The sequence below is a fragment of the Scatophagus argus genome, chromosome 7 (genome assembly GCF_020382885.2).
Source record: "Scatophagus argus isolate fScaArg1 chromosome 7, fScaArg1.pri, whole genome shotgun sequence".
NCBI classification, from domain to species: Eukaryota; Metazoa; Chordata; class Actinopteri; family Scatophagidae; genus Scatophagus; species Scatophagus argus.
The window spans coordinates 13,147,954-13,168,657 of record NC_058499.1 but is presented as its reverse complement, the minus strand read 5'-3'; the positions used below and the strand labels follow the sequence as shown (position 1 = coordinate 13,168,657).

Below are 20,704 nucleotides of genomic sequence, written 5' to 3'. Positions count from 1 at the left end.
CCACCGTGTACGATGAAATTCAAAATAACACAATAAATTAAATTCAATAACAGAATCTATATGACAACACCTATAAGGTCACGTTTTAAAAATAACATCCAAAACAGCAAGCATGGCAAACGTACTTTACCTCCATAACCAAAACTATATGAGAGGCTCTTAAGGTTTAATTAGGTTGTGCTTTCATTAGGGGTTAGGTTGTTGAGTAAGACAGACAATAAGCCTTCTTCCTCCTCCCTCCTCCTCTTCGTCCTCCTCCCTCGATCAGGCTTTATAAGTGAGAGAGCTCAGGACAGGTTGCTCCCAAAGTGAGTGTTCACTCCGTCTTTACGCGGGTTTTTAAACATGCTTTTAAAGGCCATCGTGCAGAGAGGATGCAGCAAACAAGACTGATGATGCTGTCAAGGTCACTCGTCTATATCGGACAATTTAGTTCTAAGAAATAACTTTAAATTTGTCACCATCGAAAGAGTTGTAATTTTATTTTATTTCTTTTAACGTATTTAAAACATACAAATATTTTTATAAGATTTTGGTCGTCTGAGATCCGCCTTACCCTCTCCGGGCAGCGTGTCTACACTACGCCGCCATGTGTGCGCTGCTGCCGGCTTGGCTGTGCCTGGTGCTCGTATTCCTGCCTCTGGAGATCCAGTCCCGCGCTGTGACGGTGCAGAGCCTGACCCACAGACACAGGTAGTCCACTACCGCCCCACTCCACATTCACACACCCAAGAGTAGATGCTCTTCTCCGCTGAAGGTGACTTGAGTTTTGGTCCAAAAACTTTGTTTCAAATATTTTGCTTTCTCGCTTTGGCAAAGCGTGACTGAGGGAGTGAAATAGAAATATTTCTGTGAAGTGAAATAGAAAGTAAACGGAAATGCTTCTGTCTTTAGGAAATATTTTTGTACACAAGCAGTTTGTCAAATTCTAGAAAGGAAAAATAGCCCCAACATAAAATGGAGATATTTTTTTATCCATTCAGGACTTGATAAATCTACAGGATGACAACTAATAGTGAGCAATAGCTTCATATACAATACTACTGTGCTGTTGTAGGTCCTGCAATATGCTTTATATTATATTATATTATTATTTGTAATTAAATAAATTTGGTAATATTATTACATGTATGCTAATAAAGTGAAATAAGTTTATTTTAACATTCAACATCATTCAACATTTTAATCATTGATTATTTGTTTAAGTCTTTTACCAAGTAAAGACATAAAACATTTTTTTGGCTTCTCCAATGTGATGATTTTTTGCATTTCTCTGTTTTGGGTTTTGACTTTGTGACTTTTGGTGGACCTAAACAAGAAGTCTGAAGATGTCACCTTGGCCTGTGGGAACTTCTCAATCAATCAATCAAAAAACTAATAAACAGCTCCATCAGTAATGCAAATAATGATAAGTTGCAGCACTGGGCAGCATTTGGAGAACATTAAACGGATGTTTCTAGCCTTCTGGCATTCATTAATGTGGGAAAAAGGCCCAGCAGCAAAATGAGGTAATTCCTCTCAGCAGCAGGAGGTGAGACAGAGGTGAGGGTGATTTAGTGGGATTTGGGACAGGGATACATGTACATACCGAGGGGCCAAGCAGCAAAGAGTAAGGTAGACCACAATGACACATTCCACAGACAGCAGCTTGTAGATCGCAATGATTGTGGATGTGAGGGCATCTTGTGACTGAGTGCTGCCGGCGTATTACCAGATTTCCATAACTGTCACATGAAAACACATGCAGCATCATCGGTTTATTTTCCAAGAGTGGTAGTACAAGACTTTTTACTGTGGCTTAGCATTTCATGTTTTGTGTGTGAGAGAGAAGTCTTTGAGTCTTATATAACAGGGATTTCTCTCTAATTCATAGTTTTTGTAACACTTTAATCCCATATTAGTGTGAATACAGCTTCCACAAGTACAGGGCAATAACAATCCATTAGCATATTATTTATTAGTCTCTGCATCCATGTCATAGAGTATTATCTTCTTATTTGTTAGGATTTAAGTTTTATTTAAGAAACAAGAGCTCTGTAATTTAGTAGATTAGGGCACAGAAGGTGTCAACAAAAAGTCCCAGGCTAATGAGGGAGAGAGTAGAGAGGATTTCAGTGTGATCCAACACTGATGGATGTAACGTAATACTGCCACTGGCACTTAACAAAATGCCTCAAAGAAATAGAGGAAGAGAGACAAAAAAAATATATCCTGTTGTAATTTAGAAAAGAGAGAGAAAAGGAGGAGGAGAAAATAATGAATAGACCCAGTAACAATAGGCTGTTAATGAAACAGTGGGGATCTGATAGGGACAAAACGTTTGCTCTGCGCAAAGTTGTTTTGAGGAGTGTGTGTGCATGTGTGTGTGTGTGCAGTTCTTCTGTGGAGAACCCCATGCTGTGTTTTAACTTGCGAGGAATGTTGGAGAAGCTCCTTTTGCTCTCAGACTCTCCACAGGCTCACAGCCTGGACTACTGTACAACACACACACACACACACAGGAAGAGAGAGAGAAAATATCATGTGAAACAGAGGTCCCAAGTGAAAGTGCAGAAAGAAAAGTACAGAGGATCACAAAGCCACTTGCGTTATACTGCTTGCAATATATAAACAAAACAAAATAGCCTGACAACACCACATTCATTATTAGGTCTCACAACCAACGTCATACAAATAAGCTCCAGAAATTCCTAAAACACAAAGACTTCTTATGAAGCTACAATCAAAATACACTACATAGACAAAAGTATTGAGATGTCTGACCATTACATCAACAGGGACTTTAGTGACATTGCATTCTAAATACACAGACAGCTTTGCAGGTATAACAGGCTCCACTCTTCTGGGAAGATTTTTCAAAAGATTTTGAGAGTGTTATCGAGGGAATTTTTGCCCATTCATGCAGTAGAGCATTTGCTATGTCAGGCACTGATGTTGGACGAAAGACCTGGATCGCAGTCTTCATTGCAGTTCATCCCAAAGGTGTTGGATGAGGTTGAGGTCAGGGCTCTGTGTGGGCCAGACAAGTTCTTCCACACCAAACTCATCCAACCATGTCTTTATGGACTTTGCTTTGGGCGCCAGGGCACAGTCATGCTGGAATAGAAAAGGACCTTCCCCAAACTGTTGCCACAAAGTTGGAAGCATAGCATTGTGCAAAATGTCTTGGGAACAGCACCATATCACACCTGAATTCAACAACAGATGAATAGAAGAAGAAGAATCAGCTTTATTGGCAGTATATATATTTTTACATACACACACTGAATTCATCTTCTGCATTTAACCCATCCTTAGTTGAACACACACATGCAGCACCCGGCAAATTACATGCAGTGAAACACACACAGAAGCAGTGGACAGCATCAAGCGCCCAGGGAGCATATTGGGGGGTTAAGTGCCTTGCTCAAGGGAACATCAGCCGGTTAATTGGGGGGGGGGGGGGGGGGGGTGTTGAATAGATGTCCCAATATTTTTGTCTATATAGTATAACAAAGTCACAGATAATGTGAGAAGTTCTACAACAAACCAATATCATCATGAAAACATGATATTTTTCAATCATAAGATAACACTTTGAGAATGAACACTTTTACTGACAAAAAGTTTTCCCATTCGTCATCCAGATTTGTCTTCTGTTTTTGTTTATGTTTTTTTTTTGTTTGTTTTTTTTTCAGTTCAACAGCTTATATAAAAATAGTTCAGAGTCCTTTACCCTGTTGATGGTGTGTTCCACCACACAGAAGAATTTAGGCATTTTTCTTTTGCTCGCTAACACACAGAGGTGAAAACGAGACACCTTCATGCAATGCAAAATCAGTGAAGGGCAATGAAATATTTTCCCTTCTGAGGTGACTGGGACTTAATTGTGCTCTGTCTCTATTGGTTGCATTGCACAGGCAAGCAGTTCAGTGGCCTACATTTTCTGGTACTGGGAGGCACCTCTTCGCCAAGTGCCTCCAGAGACCACAGAGTATGAAACCTCACCACAGGTGGCTTTTAACCATGTATGTGTGTGTGTGTGTGTGTGTGTAGGAGATAAACACAGTGGAAAAGTCCCACCTGTGTATGCACATGTAAAACATGCACTGTACTGTAGGTCAGTGTTTGCATATATTGGATATGTGCATTGTTTGGGGTTGGTAAATCTTATTTGTTGCCAGGCAGTCACATGTCACTTGCACATGTCTGTCCCAGCCAACACCGTGTGTGTCTGAGTGTGTGTGTGTATGTGACTTTCATCCAGAACTGCCACAATTCAGCATCAATTAAAAGCAGTTCAAAGGTAATAGAGTTGTGTCACAAGCTTGCAGTCACTAGTGTGACACAGAACACAGCAAGTTGGTCAGGGACTGGGTGAATGAATGTTTGTGTGTGTGTGTGTGTGTGTTTCAGTGTTGGCAGTGAGAGGCCAAGATGTCCAGCCAGAAGAGTGATCAGAATACCAGTCAGGATTACTTACAGGATAAAGATCATAAGGTATTCTAGCCCACTTTTTCACAACAAACAAACACAAACGTTATCTGGCTCCCTCCGTCACTCTCACATTATTCTTTGTTTCGCACCTCATGAATAGCCAACATTTGTGAATGGAGCTGTGTGTGTGTGTGTGTGTGCGTGTGTGCATACAAATAGGTGTATACACACATGATTTTTTCGTTTGCGGGACAGCTGGACATCATGTGGTTGGTAAGGTTGCCAGGTATTGGCAAATCAAATCAACATGAGAAAGCAGAAAGTTATTATACTACTTTGAAAGACCTTTTTGATTCAATATAAATGCAAATTAATACCTGTTTAATGCTCGTACCATGTACAATGGGAAATGATTGGGGACAATGTGGCCTAGAATTACTTATCATGATATATCAAAATATTCAGTCCAAATTTCAGTTTCTAACTACTATTCAGCATGGATCAATGCAAGCTGGGTGAGCGACATAAAATGAATGGATGGAATTATCAGTTTAAAATAGTAACATTAGTTTGAGTTTTTGCTAACATTGCTTCAAGCTTCTTCAACAGGTGAAAGCTGGAGTGTACCAAGTACTCCTTGTCTCCTGCTGCCTTACATGATCTATACTTAATATTGCATAATTTTTGACTGGGCACATGGCCAAACAGACAGTCTCTCTCTCTCGCTCTCTCTCTCTCTCTCTCTCTCTCTCTCTCTCTCTCTCTCTCTCTAGAGGCTGAACTCTTGAGCGTCTGAGTAAGTATAAGGGATGAATGAAAAAGAAAGACAGTATTGTCAAAATGTGTGGAAAAAACGTAAGGGTAGACAGGAGGGAGGTGAGAAAGAAAAGTACTTCAAATACACTCCAGAGGAGTGGTGGCACAGGAGCCTCTGACTGCCATCTAGATTGTGCACTGTGTTTTTTTTTGTTTTTTTTTTGTACTATCTTGCTCTGTTCCTGTTTCTCCCTATCCTTTTTTTTTTAAAGATTTGTCAGCTCAGATACTGTTGTTGATGAACTGTCAATATTATTTGTTTTTTAGCTGTGTTGGTCATGGAGCTGATGGCAGTTGTCAGTTCATTGCTGTCTCAGTCGGTTTTAACCACTTTGGACCGGATAGGTGCAGGAAGAGGAGCAACCTTTGGGGGTCACTAGCGAGCATTTTAGACTGTTGTTCTGTATTTCAATTATTGACTAAAAGACATGTGAAGGAAACTGCTTGTCACTCTTTAACTGTGTTGGTCTGGTTCACGTGAAGAGATGAGTAAGTGATACTCAGTTCAAGGTTTTAAAAGAACTTTTGCTTGTTTGCTGTTTTGGATGTGCTGAGGCAGTTCAAGAATCAGAATCAGAATCAGCTTTATTGGCCAAGTTTGTGTATACAGACAAGGAATTTGACTGAATTCTGATTGTTTATAAAATGTTTGGGGAACTGGAACTGATGTATGAAATGGTACTTTAAGTTTAAACCTTTGCAAATGTTTCTGAATAGACAGCCAGTAACTGATCAAGCTACAGGAGTGTCAGACATTTGGATGATTTGATATTTTTTTTTTTTTTTTTTTGTCATGGGTAACTCATCAGTGGGACTCATCTACTGTGACTGCAGGATATCTGAGTCAGCTACAACATCACTATGCCCTGTGAAAGAGAGAAAACTTGGAAATGTTTTTGGTCATTAATGTGGGTCTCTGTTTGACACAAGTGATTAACCATCAATAGCTGTTACTGTACTGTAGTAGATGATGTTGCAGTGGCCACACAAATTTAAAGCTGTTTTCTGTAATGTGTCAACCTCAGACGAGATCAAAAGATCATGTGATCAGACTTTCAATAAAATGTTTTGGTTTAGCTTTTGAATTGTTCGAAACGTACTGATTGGGTGGGCACCACCAGCTATCTGTAGATAAGTTATCCTGAAATAAGCAATTAGGCAACAGATCATAAGTGAAATGCAAGCTGGCAGGCGCGCACACACACACACACACACACACACCTTCAGATACAGAGGTACAGCTGGATAAGCCAGCTACAGAAGAAGACTCACCACCCTCTGTTTATCTCTCCTTCTATCTTTCCTTCTCATTTTCTCTTTCAAACCACTCTATGTCGTTTCCTGAGAAAAAAAAAGAGACCATAGATTGAATGAAGTGGACATTCCTGCAGCACAAGCCTGACTTCTAGTCAGGCATTTCATAGTAGTGATTGAATTTCACTCAGAAACCCGAGCAGGCGACACTCATGACTGTCAGTCATCCTATGTGAACAGGCGGTGTGTGTTCTGCTGCCTTTCCACTACATCTAAACCTTTTCTCTCAACTTCTCTCTTCCTCTGCATCACAGGTTGAACTTACCCAGATCTTCTAAATACCCAAAGTATTCGTCCACCACCATCATGCCTGCTGCGTCTGCCCTGCCGGTTGCCATTTACAACCACATCACACAGGGAGACAGACATATCACCTGGAGGGCCCGGCTTTACAAAGAGCCACCACAAAGGTTGTCCAACTTGTTGTTTGACCAACCTGTGGTACAGGAACCGCTGGCCTGGCAGCGTGGATCACGAGGTCGTCGGCATGCCAACAGTGGTGGCGGCAGAGGCCATGGACATCTGATGAGGGTGGGGTGTGTCCTGGGCACCTGTCAGGTTCAGAACCTCAGCCACCGTCTCTACCAGCTGATTGGACAAAGTGGGCGGGAAGACTCATCCCCCATTAACCCTCGCAGTCCTCACAGCTACGGCTAACACCACAGCTCGAATCTAGCGAGACGCCTTTATCGACAAACGTTGGCAAGTTACCCATCTCAGCCGCTTGGTAGTAAAAGGATCATTATGGTTTCCACCACCTTATTGTTTTTAACTGTCATTCTGGTCTGTAATAATAACATTATACTCATCAAATCAATAGCTGAGTCCTTGGAATGTGGCGACATTGGCTGAAAAAAGTCATCGCACATTAGCTGCTCACCACCAAACAGGACACAGACACACAGTTGCTAGCTGGCAAACACAGTGGAGCATGTAGCAGCTAAAATGTAGTAGTGTGAAGTCATTGTGGTATAAGATAACATGCAAGTATATTAGTGTGATAGCTAGCTTAGCACTAGCTTAGCTGGCCCAGTCAAACACACGACCCTTGCTTTGCAGGCTGTATCAGTGCCCTAAGAGTGTTGGTATGCAGGTAAACTTTCTGGTTTAGCTTATTATCATCAATATTCAAGATGTACTCACATTTGGTTTTATATCCAAATAGTAGTTTACATAAACTGACTACACATTTGGCTCGTTTGATCCTTTCACTAAGAAGAATTTCTCTGACGTAATGATGTTACCATGTTTCCTGATCTAAGCAGTTTATTCTAGTGAGGACAACATTATTATAAGCAGAATTTCCCAGAATTCCCTTCAAGAGCACAGCATTGTTGCCCTTTACTGCCAGTTTGCCTCAGTGAAACTAGAGTTCTAGGTGATTTGGCACCTGTAACAAAGTAACAAACGCTTAGACACTATGAATAAAAAGCTTCTGTCAAAGTGGCCTGTCTGACTGTCTACTGTCGTCATCAGTGATGATCCTGCTGATCTGAATTTACCTGAGCTGAGAACTAATCCACCAGGCCTCTCAAAAGTACAGTCGTCTCCCTGGGCAGTAGCTCTACTTCAGTGTGGACGGAAACCAAAAATAACCTCCAGTCAAACCCAGTTAACCCTTCACCCAAAACCCCACCGTGCACACAATTAGCCAAAATAACCGCTAACCCTAATCCATGAACTGTCTGCATGCTTCTTAACAGACACTTTGCCTCTTAATAAGTGAACCAGAGAGGACAACTTCTGCTGAATGCTTTTTACCTGCAAATTGTAAATCTATGATAAATTGTTTTGATTCTTGTCACTATCAAGTCTGTTTTTAAGCCTTCAATTGATTTAATCATTTCCAAGGCCTTATAATGTTTTGCCTTTTGCATGTTCAAATTAAACATCAGAGTAGATGTTGATTATTAAAGTGTTATGTGAAGCTTTATGCCTATGTGAGCTCAGCACCTCTCCAGTCTCTGTAGTTGCTCAGATCAAATGTTACATAGGAATGCATGAAAGCACTTTATTGTTCTTACATTCAGTATGACTTGAATTTCAAAAATGTGTTATTTAACTTAAAATTAGTGTGTTTTGCTGTTAATGTCCACCTTCGCTAAATCTTCATGTTCATGTGAAAGCCTCCTCAAGTGTCCTTTCAAGCATCTGTGTTGCTTTCTTCTAACACTTTCGTTTTGTAATAGCATCGTTGTGTAATAAAACTCCAGTCAAACCTTCATGTGTGTTTTATCTGTCTAATAACAGAGGTGAGCACGACCTTTTTAATGCCCACGATGATTATGCATGTCACCATGTCACCCACCCCCCACCCCCAAAGAATGCATGGTTACAGCCCAGCTTTAATATGAATGGATTTGAAGTTTAAATGTCAAGACCCGAAAGCAAGACAAGACTAGAAGTTCTGCAGCGTTAAGTTTTGTGAACAGGAAGCCTTACAGTACATACACATCCTCACGAAATGGTAGCTCACATCATTAGGCTGAAATGGCCAAGAGATTTGAATCAGACTTTAAACGCTTGTACAAGCAAACCTCAGAAACAAGAGAAAAACATGGATCTTTTTTTTCTTTTTAATTTTTGGGCTTTGTTTTCAATGAATGAACTGAAATCTGTGGAGCAGAACCTCAGAATATTTTTTTTTTCAATCTGCACAATCATCTTCCTTCCCTTCCTAAAACCTGGTGCTTTCATTAGCCTCAATGCAACTCAACTGCCAAAAGGGAGATTTGTTTGTTATTCTATGAGCATCTAATTTAGCCTCAAGCTGACAGCCTCGAGCAGAGATGAGATGCAGGCTACAGAGGTTTGATGAGCTTTGATGAACTCTACACGTCCACATTTATTACATTTTCAAACTTGTAGACTTCAGACCCAGCTGACACTGACACTTGTCTGCTACACCAGCTTTACTTTAGATCTAATTTGACCACAGTCAGCAAGTGAAGCCAGTCTGCTCTGGGGGCAGATTCTGAGGTGGCCAATCAGATTTCAGGGTTGGACCTTACCTCCATCACTCTTAAACACATCCTCGAGTTAAGCAAAAATATAACTGGTAGAAAAGCTTCGGACCTTTTGTCTGATGTGAGAGTAAACAGAAAACGTAGTGTTGAGAAAGTTCATCAGTATAATTTCAATTTCACAAAGGCAAAGGACAGAAAAACGAGGCAAAAACACTTGACCCATATTTGTATTTGTGTTTGAATCCGGGCACTGACCTCTCCGAGAGACACTGAAAGTAGGGCTGTTGGCCAAAAGTAACATTCTTTCAAATCCTGCACCAACCAATGAAATATCATGTCAAATTCAAAGCTGATAAGCATCTTTTACTGTGTTTTAAAGCAGATATTATGAAGAACTTCCTCTCACTTACTCAGTCCAAAGTGTGAGACAGGGACACCTGGTGGCCTGCTATGACTTCACCTGCATCCAGACGTTTGAATTGGCCCTCTCCACAAGGCTGATTCTTGATTATATATATTTTATGGTAACATGCTAACCAATTGACATTTCAGTCTGATATCAAGCAAGCTTGGAAGGAGTCAAGTACTGGGTCACTGTCTGAGGCTGAAATTTAAACTCTTTGGTGACCTTCACCTCTGGTCCAACAAACAAAATAGATTTTCTAATCAGTCTGGAGGCCTGTGCATTTCATTGCGGTAAATGCCAAAACAAACCGGCACATTTGATTCTGACCTGTCAGAGTCTGTTCTGTGTTTTATGTGGCCAATACCAGGAAATGAAAATATATCCAGGAAAGTTTATGTTGTTTTGTTTTTCTTATATATAATCTTCTCTTATATGTCTCATATATTTAAAAACCAAACAAAACAAAAACAGACGTGTAAATCTGTGTAAATGTGCTTTTTTAAAAAATATAATATTTAACTTAATTGTGAAACAAAGAACTACTGAGTCATTCTAGATCAGTCCAAACAGGTAACCTGCTGATTATTGAAAAAACTCTTCCTGGGATGGACAAAAACACACATGTACTCAAGGCCAAGGTTCATCTCAGGGTACCCCCACAAGAGACATTTGGTTAAAGTGTGACCCACAGTTCAGGTCAGAAGCATTACAGTTTAAACCAGCACAGTATATACAGGCAGGAGCGTGTTCAGTCAGCTTCAGAGGACCAACACGCCACAACACAGACTTCATCCGGCAGTCATGAGGATCATCAGCATCGTACGTGTGGCTTCACTGCACGTCGAGGCCTTTCAGAGTTATTATTTTTACTTATGTGTTTTGGCTACTTGTAAAACGTTAAATTGTTGTCTGTGCTGTCTGTTTTTTAAAATGCAGGGTCCAGACCCATCTCTGGCATATCGGCCAAATTTGGAGAAGAAGGAAACGAAAGAGAAGGAAGACTACAGGAACTTTGAGGTAAGCTCGAAACCTCTCCTACGAGCTGATGATACTTATTAATACTGCATTTATTTATGACCAGTGGAGTGATAAATACACCAATTATTTGAAATAGAATTAAGGAAAAACTCTATTGGCCACACAGGAAATGAAAGGATCGTAAATTTCTCGTTTATAAATGTTTGTAAATGGGGAAAACTGTGAACTCAGGCTTAGGGACATGTGCCTCATCTCTGACCTAAAGGCTCTGACTGAGACTGAAAGTTAACTGTATATTATCTGCACAGGAGAGAGGACTCTTACTTTCAACTGAATATAGCACATAAATGAGCTTCTCAGAAACAATGCATCTCAGGAGGTGATCTATTATTGTTTCCTCTAATCAGCCTCAGATGTGATGAAGACCTGGGTGAGGAGGCAGAGTTGTGTGTAGTGCTGTAAGAATATTGTGACTGAGTTTTGCCAGTTGAAACATGCAAATATTTCCATCTCCTGTTTCTTTCTATCACCCTGCTTCTGTCGTTATTAAAACACCTGAAATTTTCACCTTGCATCATGCTCTGTGTAGTGGTGTAGTGGTGTTAAAAGTGTAGTGCACTGCCCCGAGAAGGAGTTAAAGAAGGATGTCAGATGTGTCATGGATTTTATACTTTGAAATGTAGAGGTCCCAGAACATGTGAAGTTACTCAATAGGGTTTTATAAAGCTGAGATGCTGCAAATGTATTGTTGTGTTGCATGTGTGTGTGTGTATGTGTGTGTTTCAGAGTGGCAGTCTAATTGAGCGCGTATTCAACACATACAAGCTGATGCACACCAACCAGACGTTGGGCTTTGTAAAACAAAAGGTGGGCAAACCAGAAGTGTGTGCTCAGAAATTCAGTGTCACTTACTGAGATTCTGGGAGGATAAAGCACTTCCAATATAAAATTAAACTGTAAAACAATATCTAATATAAAATTAAACTGAATCTTGACGATTGATTCAGTATTTTCTTTGTATTTTGTGAATTTCAGTCTTCCTGTGATCCTGTCAGACTGACAGGCCTCCTTTAAATAAAGCAAACGCTTTCCATGACGTGAGCTGATTTTCAAAATGAACTGAACACAAACCTGATGTTTTTATCCATGAAAATTCAACAGAGAACATTTTTAAAATCTCAGAGGCTTTTCCATCAAGTTTAAAGAAACCCTCTCATGCTGTGACCCTCACCTTCCTGCAGCACTCTGAATGGACCGGCTGCACACACACTCAGATGGGGATGATGGATGCCATCATGTCTCTAGACCAGCTGGTGGACGAGTCAGACCCTGATGTGGACTTCCCCAACTCGTTCCATGCCTTCCAGACTGCTGAAGGAATTCGCCAGGCACACCCAGACAAAGGTACAATAAATACGCACAGAGGCTGTGTACAAGTACATACACAAGTCTAGCAAATGTCTCCATTCACTGTCTCTCTGCAGACTGGTTCCAGTTGGTGGGTCTGATCCATGATGTTGGGAAGATAATGGCACTTTGGGATGAACCCCAGGTAGGAGACAGGTTCAACTCAGGCTGCTCAGCTGCTATTACAGTCCCATCAGGATGCCTGAACAACCTCAGACAGTGTTGTTTGACCCATATTTGGTCCTCTTTGTCACTTTATGATTATCTTGGAGACTATCTCCACTGCAGTAGATGTTCCTAACTTCACAGGAATGTCTATTGCATGGTATACATGGAGAGATCTCATGAATTCTAACAGCGATCTGTGTGTGCATTCTGCAGTGGGCTGTAGTAGGTGACACCTTCCCAGTGGGCTGCAAGTTTCAAAACTCCATTGTGTTCAGAGACAGCACCTTCCTGGATAACCCAGATGACAAAAATCCCAGCTACAAGTTTGTATTTTCATTAGATTATTGAAGTCTGAATGACAGTCTGGTAGGCTTGACTCGACTTTGAATGTTAAACCTGTGACAGTTAGCCAACCAGTCGCAAGACACTAAAGTGCTGCTATCCCAGTTTAAGGATTCACACAGAAACACAGCACCAATTACTTAAGTTTCACTTAAATTACAGACGAGGGGGCTGAAACCACATTCACCCAAAGGAAATTTATTTCACGTTTTATGTTTTTGCAACACTTACACAACATAAACAGAATATTTGTGCCTCATGTGAAAAACATCTAGATTATCCTCTCTAAGTCTGTAGACCACAATCTGTTAGTTTTAATAAAAGGGCCAAAATGAAATCAAATGTTTACATTTGTATACAATGACATTAAAAGTAGTCGGTTCTACTATCCTTGTTCATTTCAGTAGTACAATTTTCAACATCCACTGTATAGCACTGTGGGTTTGTCCTGTTACATCATGCTTTATTGCTTGTTTGTAGCTCTCAATATGGGATCTATGAACCAAATTGTGGGCTCGACAATGTCTACATGTCCTGGGGTCATGACGGTGAGAGACATTCACCCACACAACTCTGCCATAATGCTGCACACGCACAAACATCCACTAAAACGTAAAAAGAAAAATAAATAAACAAAACACAAACTGCCATCAAAAGTGCCTGTTTATCTGTGATACGTTAACTCCTGCATTGTTGTCTTTAGAGTATCTCTACAGAGTTATGAAGTTCAACAATTGCACAATCCCAGAGGAGGTGAGTCAATTATTACATGAAATGGCTGTTTAAGTCATGTTTGGGGCAATTAACTACACAGTTGACTCACAAATGGGAGTTTAATTTGTTATAAGCGTTCTTTCCTCAGCTGCAGTGTTTGCAGGCTATGAATGTACTCTTTTTCTCTCTCTTCAGGGGCTGTACATGATTCGCTTCCATTCATTCTACCCCTGGCACTCCCACGGAGACTACACGCATCTGTGCAGTGACAAAGACCTGCGCATGCTGTCCTGGGTCCGAGAGTTCAAGTGAGCATGTTCGTCTCTCATATGCACATCATTGCTACTGGCTGGTTTGAGCTGAAGCTGCATCTCCCATCCTTTTCGCAGCAAATTCGACCTGTACACAAAGACCAAAGATCTGCCTGACGTCGACAAGTTGAAAGCGTACTACCAGTCTCTGATCGACAAATACTGTCCCGGAATACTGAAATGGTGACGCAGACAACACTTTGGCACAGAGGAATCAGAGGATGATTACATGCTGAATAACTGAATGATTTCTCATGTGGTCGCTTTATAGTATCACTAAAGCTGGATTTAGCACCTCTTCTACATACATATTACTATCATTGACTGTTTCTATCAAGTTTAAAATGACTTACAGTGTAACCTGAGGAACTGTATTTTATCTTGTGTACTGACATGTTATTATTAGATGGTTGTCACGTTTGCAAATCAAAAAACAAAAACAAACAAAAAAAAATCCTGAAGCATTTTAAATTTTGTTGCATTTTAATGTTATAAAAAATTTTAAAAGTACTACATTTATTTGTGTGATGTTTCATTTCTTCTAACACTGACAGAAACGAAAGACACATTTGTGGAAAATGGAAAAAGTGCAGAGTTGTTTTAGATCTGTACATACAGCAATAGACCACAGTAACAAAAATAAAAGTGCAGAAAGGCACACCACAAACAGGAGACAAAGAGCATCATGAACAACACACACGCACACTCTTGATGGGTGAAAACACAACCAATTTTCGCTCTACTTTCCACGTGACTGATCTTTGAATGTTCAGCGTGACGTCACCAAACCAACCAGGGAGGTTTTAAAACCTGGAGAGACACCTGGTAAGGTGCGATGAACTAAGCAAGTGGTTTCTGATTTAGACAGCTGATGCAGGGACAGCGTGTGCTGCAGCTGGGTGAAGGCGAGAGAAGGCAAATAAACTCAATATACACAGAAGAACTTCTTTGGTCGTTTTGATAACATTTTATGAAGGCAGGTGGTGAAAACAACCTACTCCCTGATAACCTCATTGATTTTCAAAGCTTCCCCTTTCGGACAATCTCATCTTTTCCTTTCCTGTCTTCTTCCTCCTCTTGTGACTCATCCTCTTCGCCATCACCAATGGCATCTTTCTCTTCTCCTTCGCCTTCCTCCGCCTCATCTTCGCTGCCGTCTCTGTCTTCTTCCTCTTCCTCTTCCTCTGCTGTCTGCTGTTTGTTTGACTTGCCACAACGGTCTGAAGAGCAGTCAGGTACATTTTCTCTGTGTTCGCTCACAGTCATGTTTTTATTCCTGTTACGCAATCCCTGGAGCAGACAGATGGTGGTGCTGCAGAGGAGGAGGGTCCAGATTAGCGTAGGGGCAGGAACACCTCTGACCTGAGAGCGCACCCACCTGACTGCCTGGGCAACTGCGGTGTTGGATATTCGACGTTGGGGCAATTTGTCCTACACACAAGATGAATATCAATCAGCACAAGACAGTAGTGACTTAAAGTTTCTTGTTTCCAATGAAAGCTTTATGGCAAAAAGGGAAACGCAGAAAACATCTTAAAATAAATTAACCTTGAGTCCATACTGTTTGAGCATACTCTCCAGGAAGGTGTTGCCCAGGTGCACTGTGGGATAGAACTCTACATCGTAGACCCTCCTCCACCAGCGCTGTGGGTAAGAACTGCCGATAAACACAAGACAAAAAGTAAATATTGCGTTGTTTGCACAAACAAAAGCAGCTGAGATAATTAAAATTGAGTTTGAATTGCACATTCAATCACATGAACGTTACCTCAAAGCCGAGTGTTATGAGATTTACTTCTTCAAAAGCATGCAAACGCAACATTACGGGAGAGTGAGAACGCACTGACCCGTCAGCCTTGGGTTCTGTAAACCAGTATCTGTAGCGGTGAGCTCGGAGGTAGGCAGGAGGCTGCTGGTGGAACGGATACTTAGTCACATCTGTCTGGATCAACTCTACCACTGCAAAACATGAAGCAAAGCTTACACACATCTGTACTGTGCTGTAGCTGTAACTGGTCACAGGGTGTAACGAGGTTGTGTCTCACGACTAACACATTAATCCTGTAAATTTACCATGGAAAAAATGAAGAATTAATCTGAACTTTTATAGTTTTCATCACTCATTAAAGCAAAAACAGCACAGCAGTGTCAACATTATCGAAGTCTACACATGAGAAAAAGCTATCCCACATGTTCCCAACCAGACATTGTGTGTGATTCACTTCTTATCACCACCCAGTTAGTGACGTCTGAGGTGACTTCATCAATAAGCCGACACTGACAAAAAACAAAGCCTGCTTATAGAGTATATCAATAAAAACATTTCATACCGTCTCTTTTGCCCTGCAGCAGTCTGTACATGAGGCTGGTGAACCACGGAGCCTGTGTGTGAGTCCCCAGGGCAGCAAACCACATTTGCCAGTCCAACCTGGGCTGGTGAGGTGTCACCACCGAAGGAGGTGCACTTAGATTTCCCGGCTTGTACATGAACTCAATCTCCTACAAGAAAGAAAGAAACACACGCAAAGAAAAGAAACATGGAATATCCGATAAAGCAATTGAAATCTTTACTGCTGCTTTGTTATCGTGAACAGCCATATTTACATCCTGTGTAAATCATGATAAATTTCTCTCACAGTCCACGACACTCCATCGTTGCTCCCCTCGATGACAACCTCTGGCCGCCCGCTGACCCCGGTCATCCTTCTGAACAGGCCGTACGAGTTGACCAGCTGGTAGCGATCCACCACCTCGTAAGCCTGACGCACTCCCGGCCATAACCTGGCATTAGAGTCATACTCGATGTAGGTGAATGGCACCTGGAACAGAAGAGCAGTCAGAAAGTGGAGACATGAGAAAATATTCTGCTGAATTTGTGGCTATATTAGCAATGAGAGGTGACTGCATTGGACAAAGGGGCGGGGACGGCAACACCGATAGAAGAACAGCAACAAGTTCAATCATTACTGCACTTCCATGAGCACCCACCAGACTAACAGTGAACATAGCAGCGGCAGCAGCACCAAACACAGTCCACTGGACTGTTCCACAAAACCTTTTCAGGAACCCAGAGACACATGCACACCTACAAAACAAAACACACACATTCGATAAGTTGTTTTGTACCTCTACTGCACACTAACAGCTGTTTGACAAGAAGGTACCTCACTAGCATGCAATACAGAACCACATAATCAAGTACTGACACACACAGGGAGAGTCCTACCTGAACATGGATGTGACCATCTCCCAGGTGAGAGAGAGGACGCCAATCCAGACACAGGGGATAGTGACACTCTTCAGAAACTGGTTAAACTGGTGGTATGTGAATGCTGCAAGGACAGAAATGTAAACCAAACATGGAAAATGCAACCGTAATTCACATTCATGTATTTGCACACACACAGACACACACACAGACCTGTCCTGGAGGAGATGCTGCTCTTCGTTGTATCCAGCTGCAGGTCAAAGCACACAATTGCTCCAAAGATCATGAGTGCCCAGACTGCCAGTTCCAGCAGGTAACACAGCCATGACCACAGCTTAGAGTCTGACCAGAGCAAAGAGAGAGAGAGAGAGAGAGAGAGAGAGAGAGAGAGAGAGAGAGAGAGAGAGAGTGTGAGTGTGTGATCTGCAAGTATCAGTAAGCATTCAAGTTTCAGTTTTTCAATTCACAGTGAGTTTTTGCAGGCGATGGAGGTGGAGGTTTAACATGCTGACAGCAATCACAGCGTTGTTGTCGTCTGTGAAAAAAACACTGCTGTAGTTTGGCAAAATCAGTTAATATTTAAGCACTTCCTGAACTTGAAGAAATGACAGAAGTGATACTGACTTTTCCTTTGGCCAGCCTGCATATGGGAATGGCCGTTACGTTATCATACCTTTGCTGCTGACGCTGTCTGCCTTGCGTAGCCAGAAGCGTACATGCTGGTCATCCAGAAGCGACAGACAGAGGGTCAAAGTCAGCAGGTTGAAGAAATTGTAGTTGCCACTCAAAATGATGAACACTTGAAGCAGCACCTACACGAGAAATAAACCCAACGTTAACCGACGATTTCTTCTGTCGCACAAAACCAGGCAGATATTTCAGAGAGCTGAACGATTTTACGATTCATCAAGCACAATGCTTTACAGGTAAATCTCTACTAATTACAGATCTTGAAATTAATCCTCCACCAAAAAAACGTTACTCCCTAAAACTGAAATTACTACAATTCAAAGTTGACACAACCCAGTTACTGAGCAAACACAGTCTTACCCACCTGCAAGTAAAAAGCTCCAAGTCGGAGTCTGCGGAGGGGGCTGAAGAAAAGCGGGGCTGCAGCGATTTCTATGACGAAGGTCCCAGCCACACTCAGTTTCTGCCACCACACTGGCAACTGGTGGGCAAACCAGGCCAGCGGGGTGGGAATACACTGAGTCTCATAGTGGTATGTCAGAGCTGTTCGACACACAGCGCAGAAGAATATTAATCAAATTTTTTTTAAAAAAAGACCAAAAAAAAGAAAAACAGAGGAAATCTATTGTGTCACTGAGATTGTCATCAAATGTACAGGCCAAGGACACAAAAACACTGATACGCACCGGTAAGGCCCCACCATGTTGGACAACGTGAAGTGAGTTTCACCACACCAGAGGCAAACATGAGCCTGAAGAGCAACCAGCGGATCAACCAGAAGGTCACTCGATCGTGCTCCCTGACCCCTCTGGACCCTCTGATCAATGTCAGTGGAGCTACAAGGATGCAGAGGAACCCGGTCTCCAGAAGCAAGTTGTCCCTGGACAGCAGTGAGTAGAAAATGCAACAGATGGAACGAGTGGCACATAAAAGGGAGCCAGGGTTGTTGCTCTACATAATGACGTGTACAGCTTTGTGGCACAGCAGCGGAGGCGAACATTACTACAAAGTTACAAACAGTGGTCAGAAGATGACATAATCCTATCAGCAAACTGCCAAAACTCTCTTGGGATCCTCTAATCAGCTGCTATTTATAACACTACTGTATTAATCACCAAAAAAAAAGATCCACAAGTGCACAAATCATCACTCACCACTGGAAGTAGAGAAATACTTGGCCCACCTGCAACAACAACAACAACAACAAACAGTGAGACAAGGGACAATACAACAGCAAGCTGTGAAAGAAAAGCAGGCGCAGCAGATCCTGTAAACTCACCTGGTACATGGACAGGTACAAGGCCCAGAGGCAGAAAAACACCACGCTGTCTCGGAAAGCCTCCACCAGCACGGCGGTGAGGCTCAGCGCCGCCCCTGTAAGACACAGCAGCTCCATAGCCGTGTGCGTGTCCAAGCCGAGCTTCGGTCCCAGCCACAGCAGGGTGGGAGAGGACAGCAGCTGATCGATGAGAGGTTTACCGCTGTACCGCAGCTGCTGACGAGCAGGCAGCAGCCCCTCATTACCATAGAGACCTACAAATACACATAAACAGAAGAAATAATTTCAGTCACCATTAAGTGTCTCAGTGAGGCGCCAGAGCAGATTTAGCACTCTTAGGCATCCATTCTCCAACTAACTCTACAAGAGGGGTGAAGGCCTTCCAAGATCCTTCCAAATCATAACTGGTGTCTGGATGTGTTGATGGTGAGCACCATGGGACCTGGTGACCGTGAAGACCACGACTTATGCGTCACATAATTTCCATACACCTCAAAGCATGTGCATTTGTTACGTTTCTCCACCTGTCTTCATCTGTCTGCTACAGAGTGTCGCCAGGATTAATGCCTGTAGTTAACAGGCATTATAAATGCATGTCAATATTTATTTTGAAGCGTGTGCAACACATGGGAAGACAAAAACATACAGTTTGATCTAGTTGCTGTATTCGTATTTTAATTACCATACTCTGGAATCAATTCGGTCACTGGCAGTTACTGTTTACAAGTTGAAAAATGACTTTTTTGTCAATACATTTTAGGAGTGGCTTTTAAATGAATGGAAAATGCATTGCGGGAAACCATGCACGGGAAAGTGACCAAACACATGGGCGTGGGCGACGTTTTGTGGACTTTTGCTGGTCCACTAAAAAAGCGTCCTTAACTGATTAAAGAAGGTTTTGTTTGAACAGTAGTACAATACACCCCAATCGAGTGTGCATATTCAAAACTGGCTGGGTCGCTCTCGGCAGCTGCTACCTAGTCGAGCTAGCTGGGAGCGGGGACGCCTTCAGGAAACTTCCAGGCGGTTGTGCACCTCACATCGCAGCATGAAAATCACAGCAAGACGGAGCGCCAAGTCCTCGGCTAACAAGCTAACTTGTAACACTGACGCGAGCTAGCGTCCACACAGGCAGCAAAGTTGTGAGTCTCACCTGGTATCTGCACATAGAGGGAAACAAAAGCAGTCAGATAAATGACCGCCATGCACCACAGAAACATGCGCCTCGGCAGGATGATTTCCCCCATGTCTGAGCTGAGCGGAGACAGCCGCTGCTTTCACTACTGAAGCTCCGCCGCCTGCTCCCGTGGCAAAACGGGAAGCGGGGAGCGGGATTTCACGTAGCCGACGGACACGTATTGGTGAGCAGTGGACGAGTTCACCCAAACGGCCTCGAGATGTCGCTGCAGTTCGTTCGACCGGCATGCTGCATTCACGTAGCATCGGATGAAACCAGTGTGGTGAATGAATGGTAAATGGTTATGGTCTTCAGTATATTTTAATTGTTCCTGGTAACTACTCTTTACCAGTCCAGTCTTAACTGTATCACATATGTGTGAGGTATTTTACTTAAATATTCCAGCTTTAAATTCAATATGAGGCACTTTGTCCTGAGCTTTGTGAAATCAAATTCAAATCAAAATCAAGTCAAATTTACTTTTTCTTTTTTTGTTTTAGAAATGTTTTTGT

At 42.1% G+C, this 20,704-nt stretch overlaps 3 protein-coding genes across 3 annotated transcripts; 2 read left to right on the top strand and 1 right to left on the bottom strand.

The window, feature by feature from the left end:
* The first annotated feature begins 253 nt into the window (after window positions 1-253).
* adm2b (adrenomedullin 2b) lies at window positions 254-8,481 on the top strand. The gene is made up of 2 exons (XM_046394516.1): window positions 254-693; window positions 6,801-8,481. The coding sequence occupies exons 1-2, from the start codon at window positions 590-592 to the stop codon at window positions 7,201-7,203; spliced, it is 507 nt and encodes a 168-aa protein (XP_046250472.1). The 5' UTR covers window positions 254-589; the 3' UTR covers window positions 7,204-8,481.
* Window positions 8,482-10,578: 2,097 nt separating this feature from the next.
* Window positions 10,579-14,353, top strand: miox (myo-inositol oxygenase). The gene is made up of 11 exons (XM_046394515.1): window positions 10,579-10,737; window positions 10,855-10,935; window positions 11,683-11,763; window positions 12,138-12,300; window positions 12,381-12,448; window positions 12,685-12,794; window positions 13,294-13,361; window positions 13,517-13,566; window positions 13,723-13,835; window positions 13,917-14,105; window positions 14,175-14,353. Exons 1-10 carry the CDS (start codon window positions 10,720-10,722, stop codon window positions 14,023-14,025), a joined length of 861 nt encoding a protein of 286 aa, XP_046250471.1. The 5' UTR covers window positions 10,579-10,719; the 3' UTR covers window positions 14,026-14,105; window positions 14,175-14,353.
* lmf2a (lipase maturation factor 2a) lies at window positions 14,303-20,383 on the bottom strand. The gene is made up of 14 exons (XM_046394513.1): window positions 20,169-20,383; window positions 19,016-19,269; window positions 18,891-18,919; window positions 18,423-18,616; window positions 18,101-18,279; window positions 17,720-17,858; window positions 17,260-17,388; window positions 17,065-17,170; window positions 16,827-16,923; window positions 16,475-16,657; window positions 16,169-16,337; window positions 15,686-15,797; window positions 15,387-15,495; window positions 14,303-15,269 (listed from the first exon to the last, which is right to left on the bottom strand). The coding sequence occupies exons 1-14, from the start codon at window positions 20,260-20,262 to the stop codon at window positions 14,859-14,861; spliced, it is 2,205 nt and encodes a 734-aa protein (XP_046250469.1). The 5' UTR covers window positions 20,263-20,383; the 3' UTR covers window positions 14,303-14,858.
* Between the last annotated feature and the right edge of the window lie 321 nt (window positions 20,384-20,704).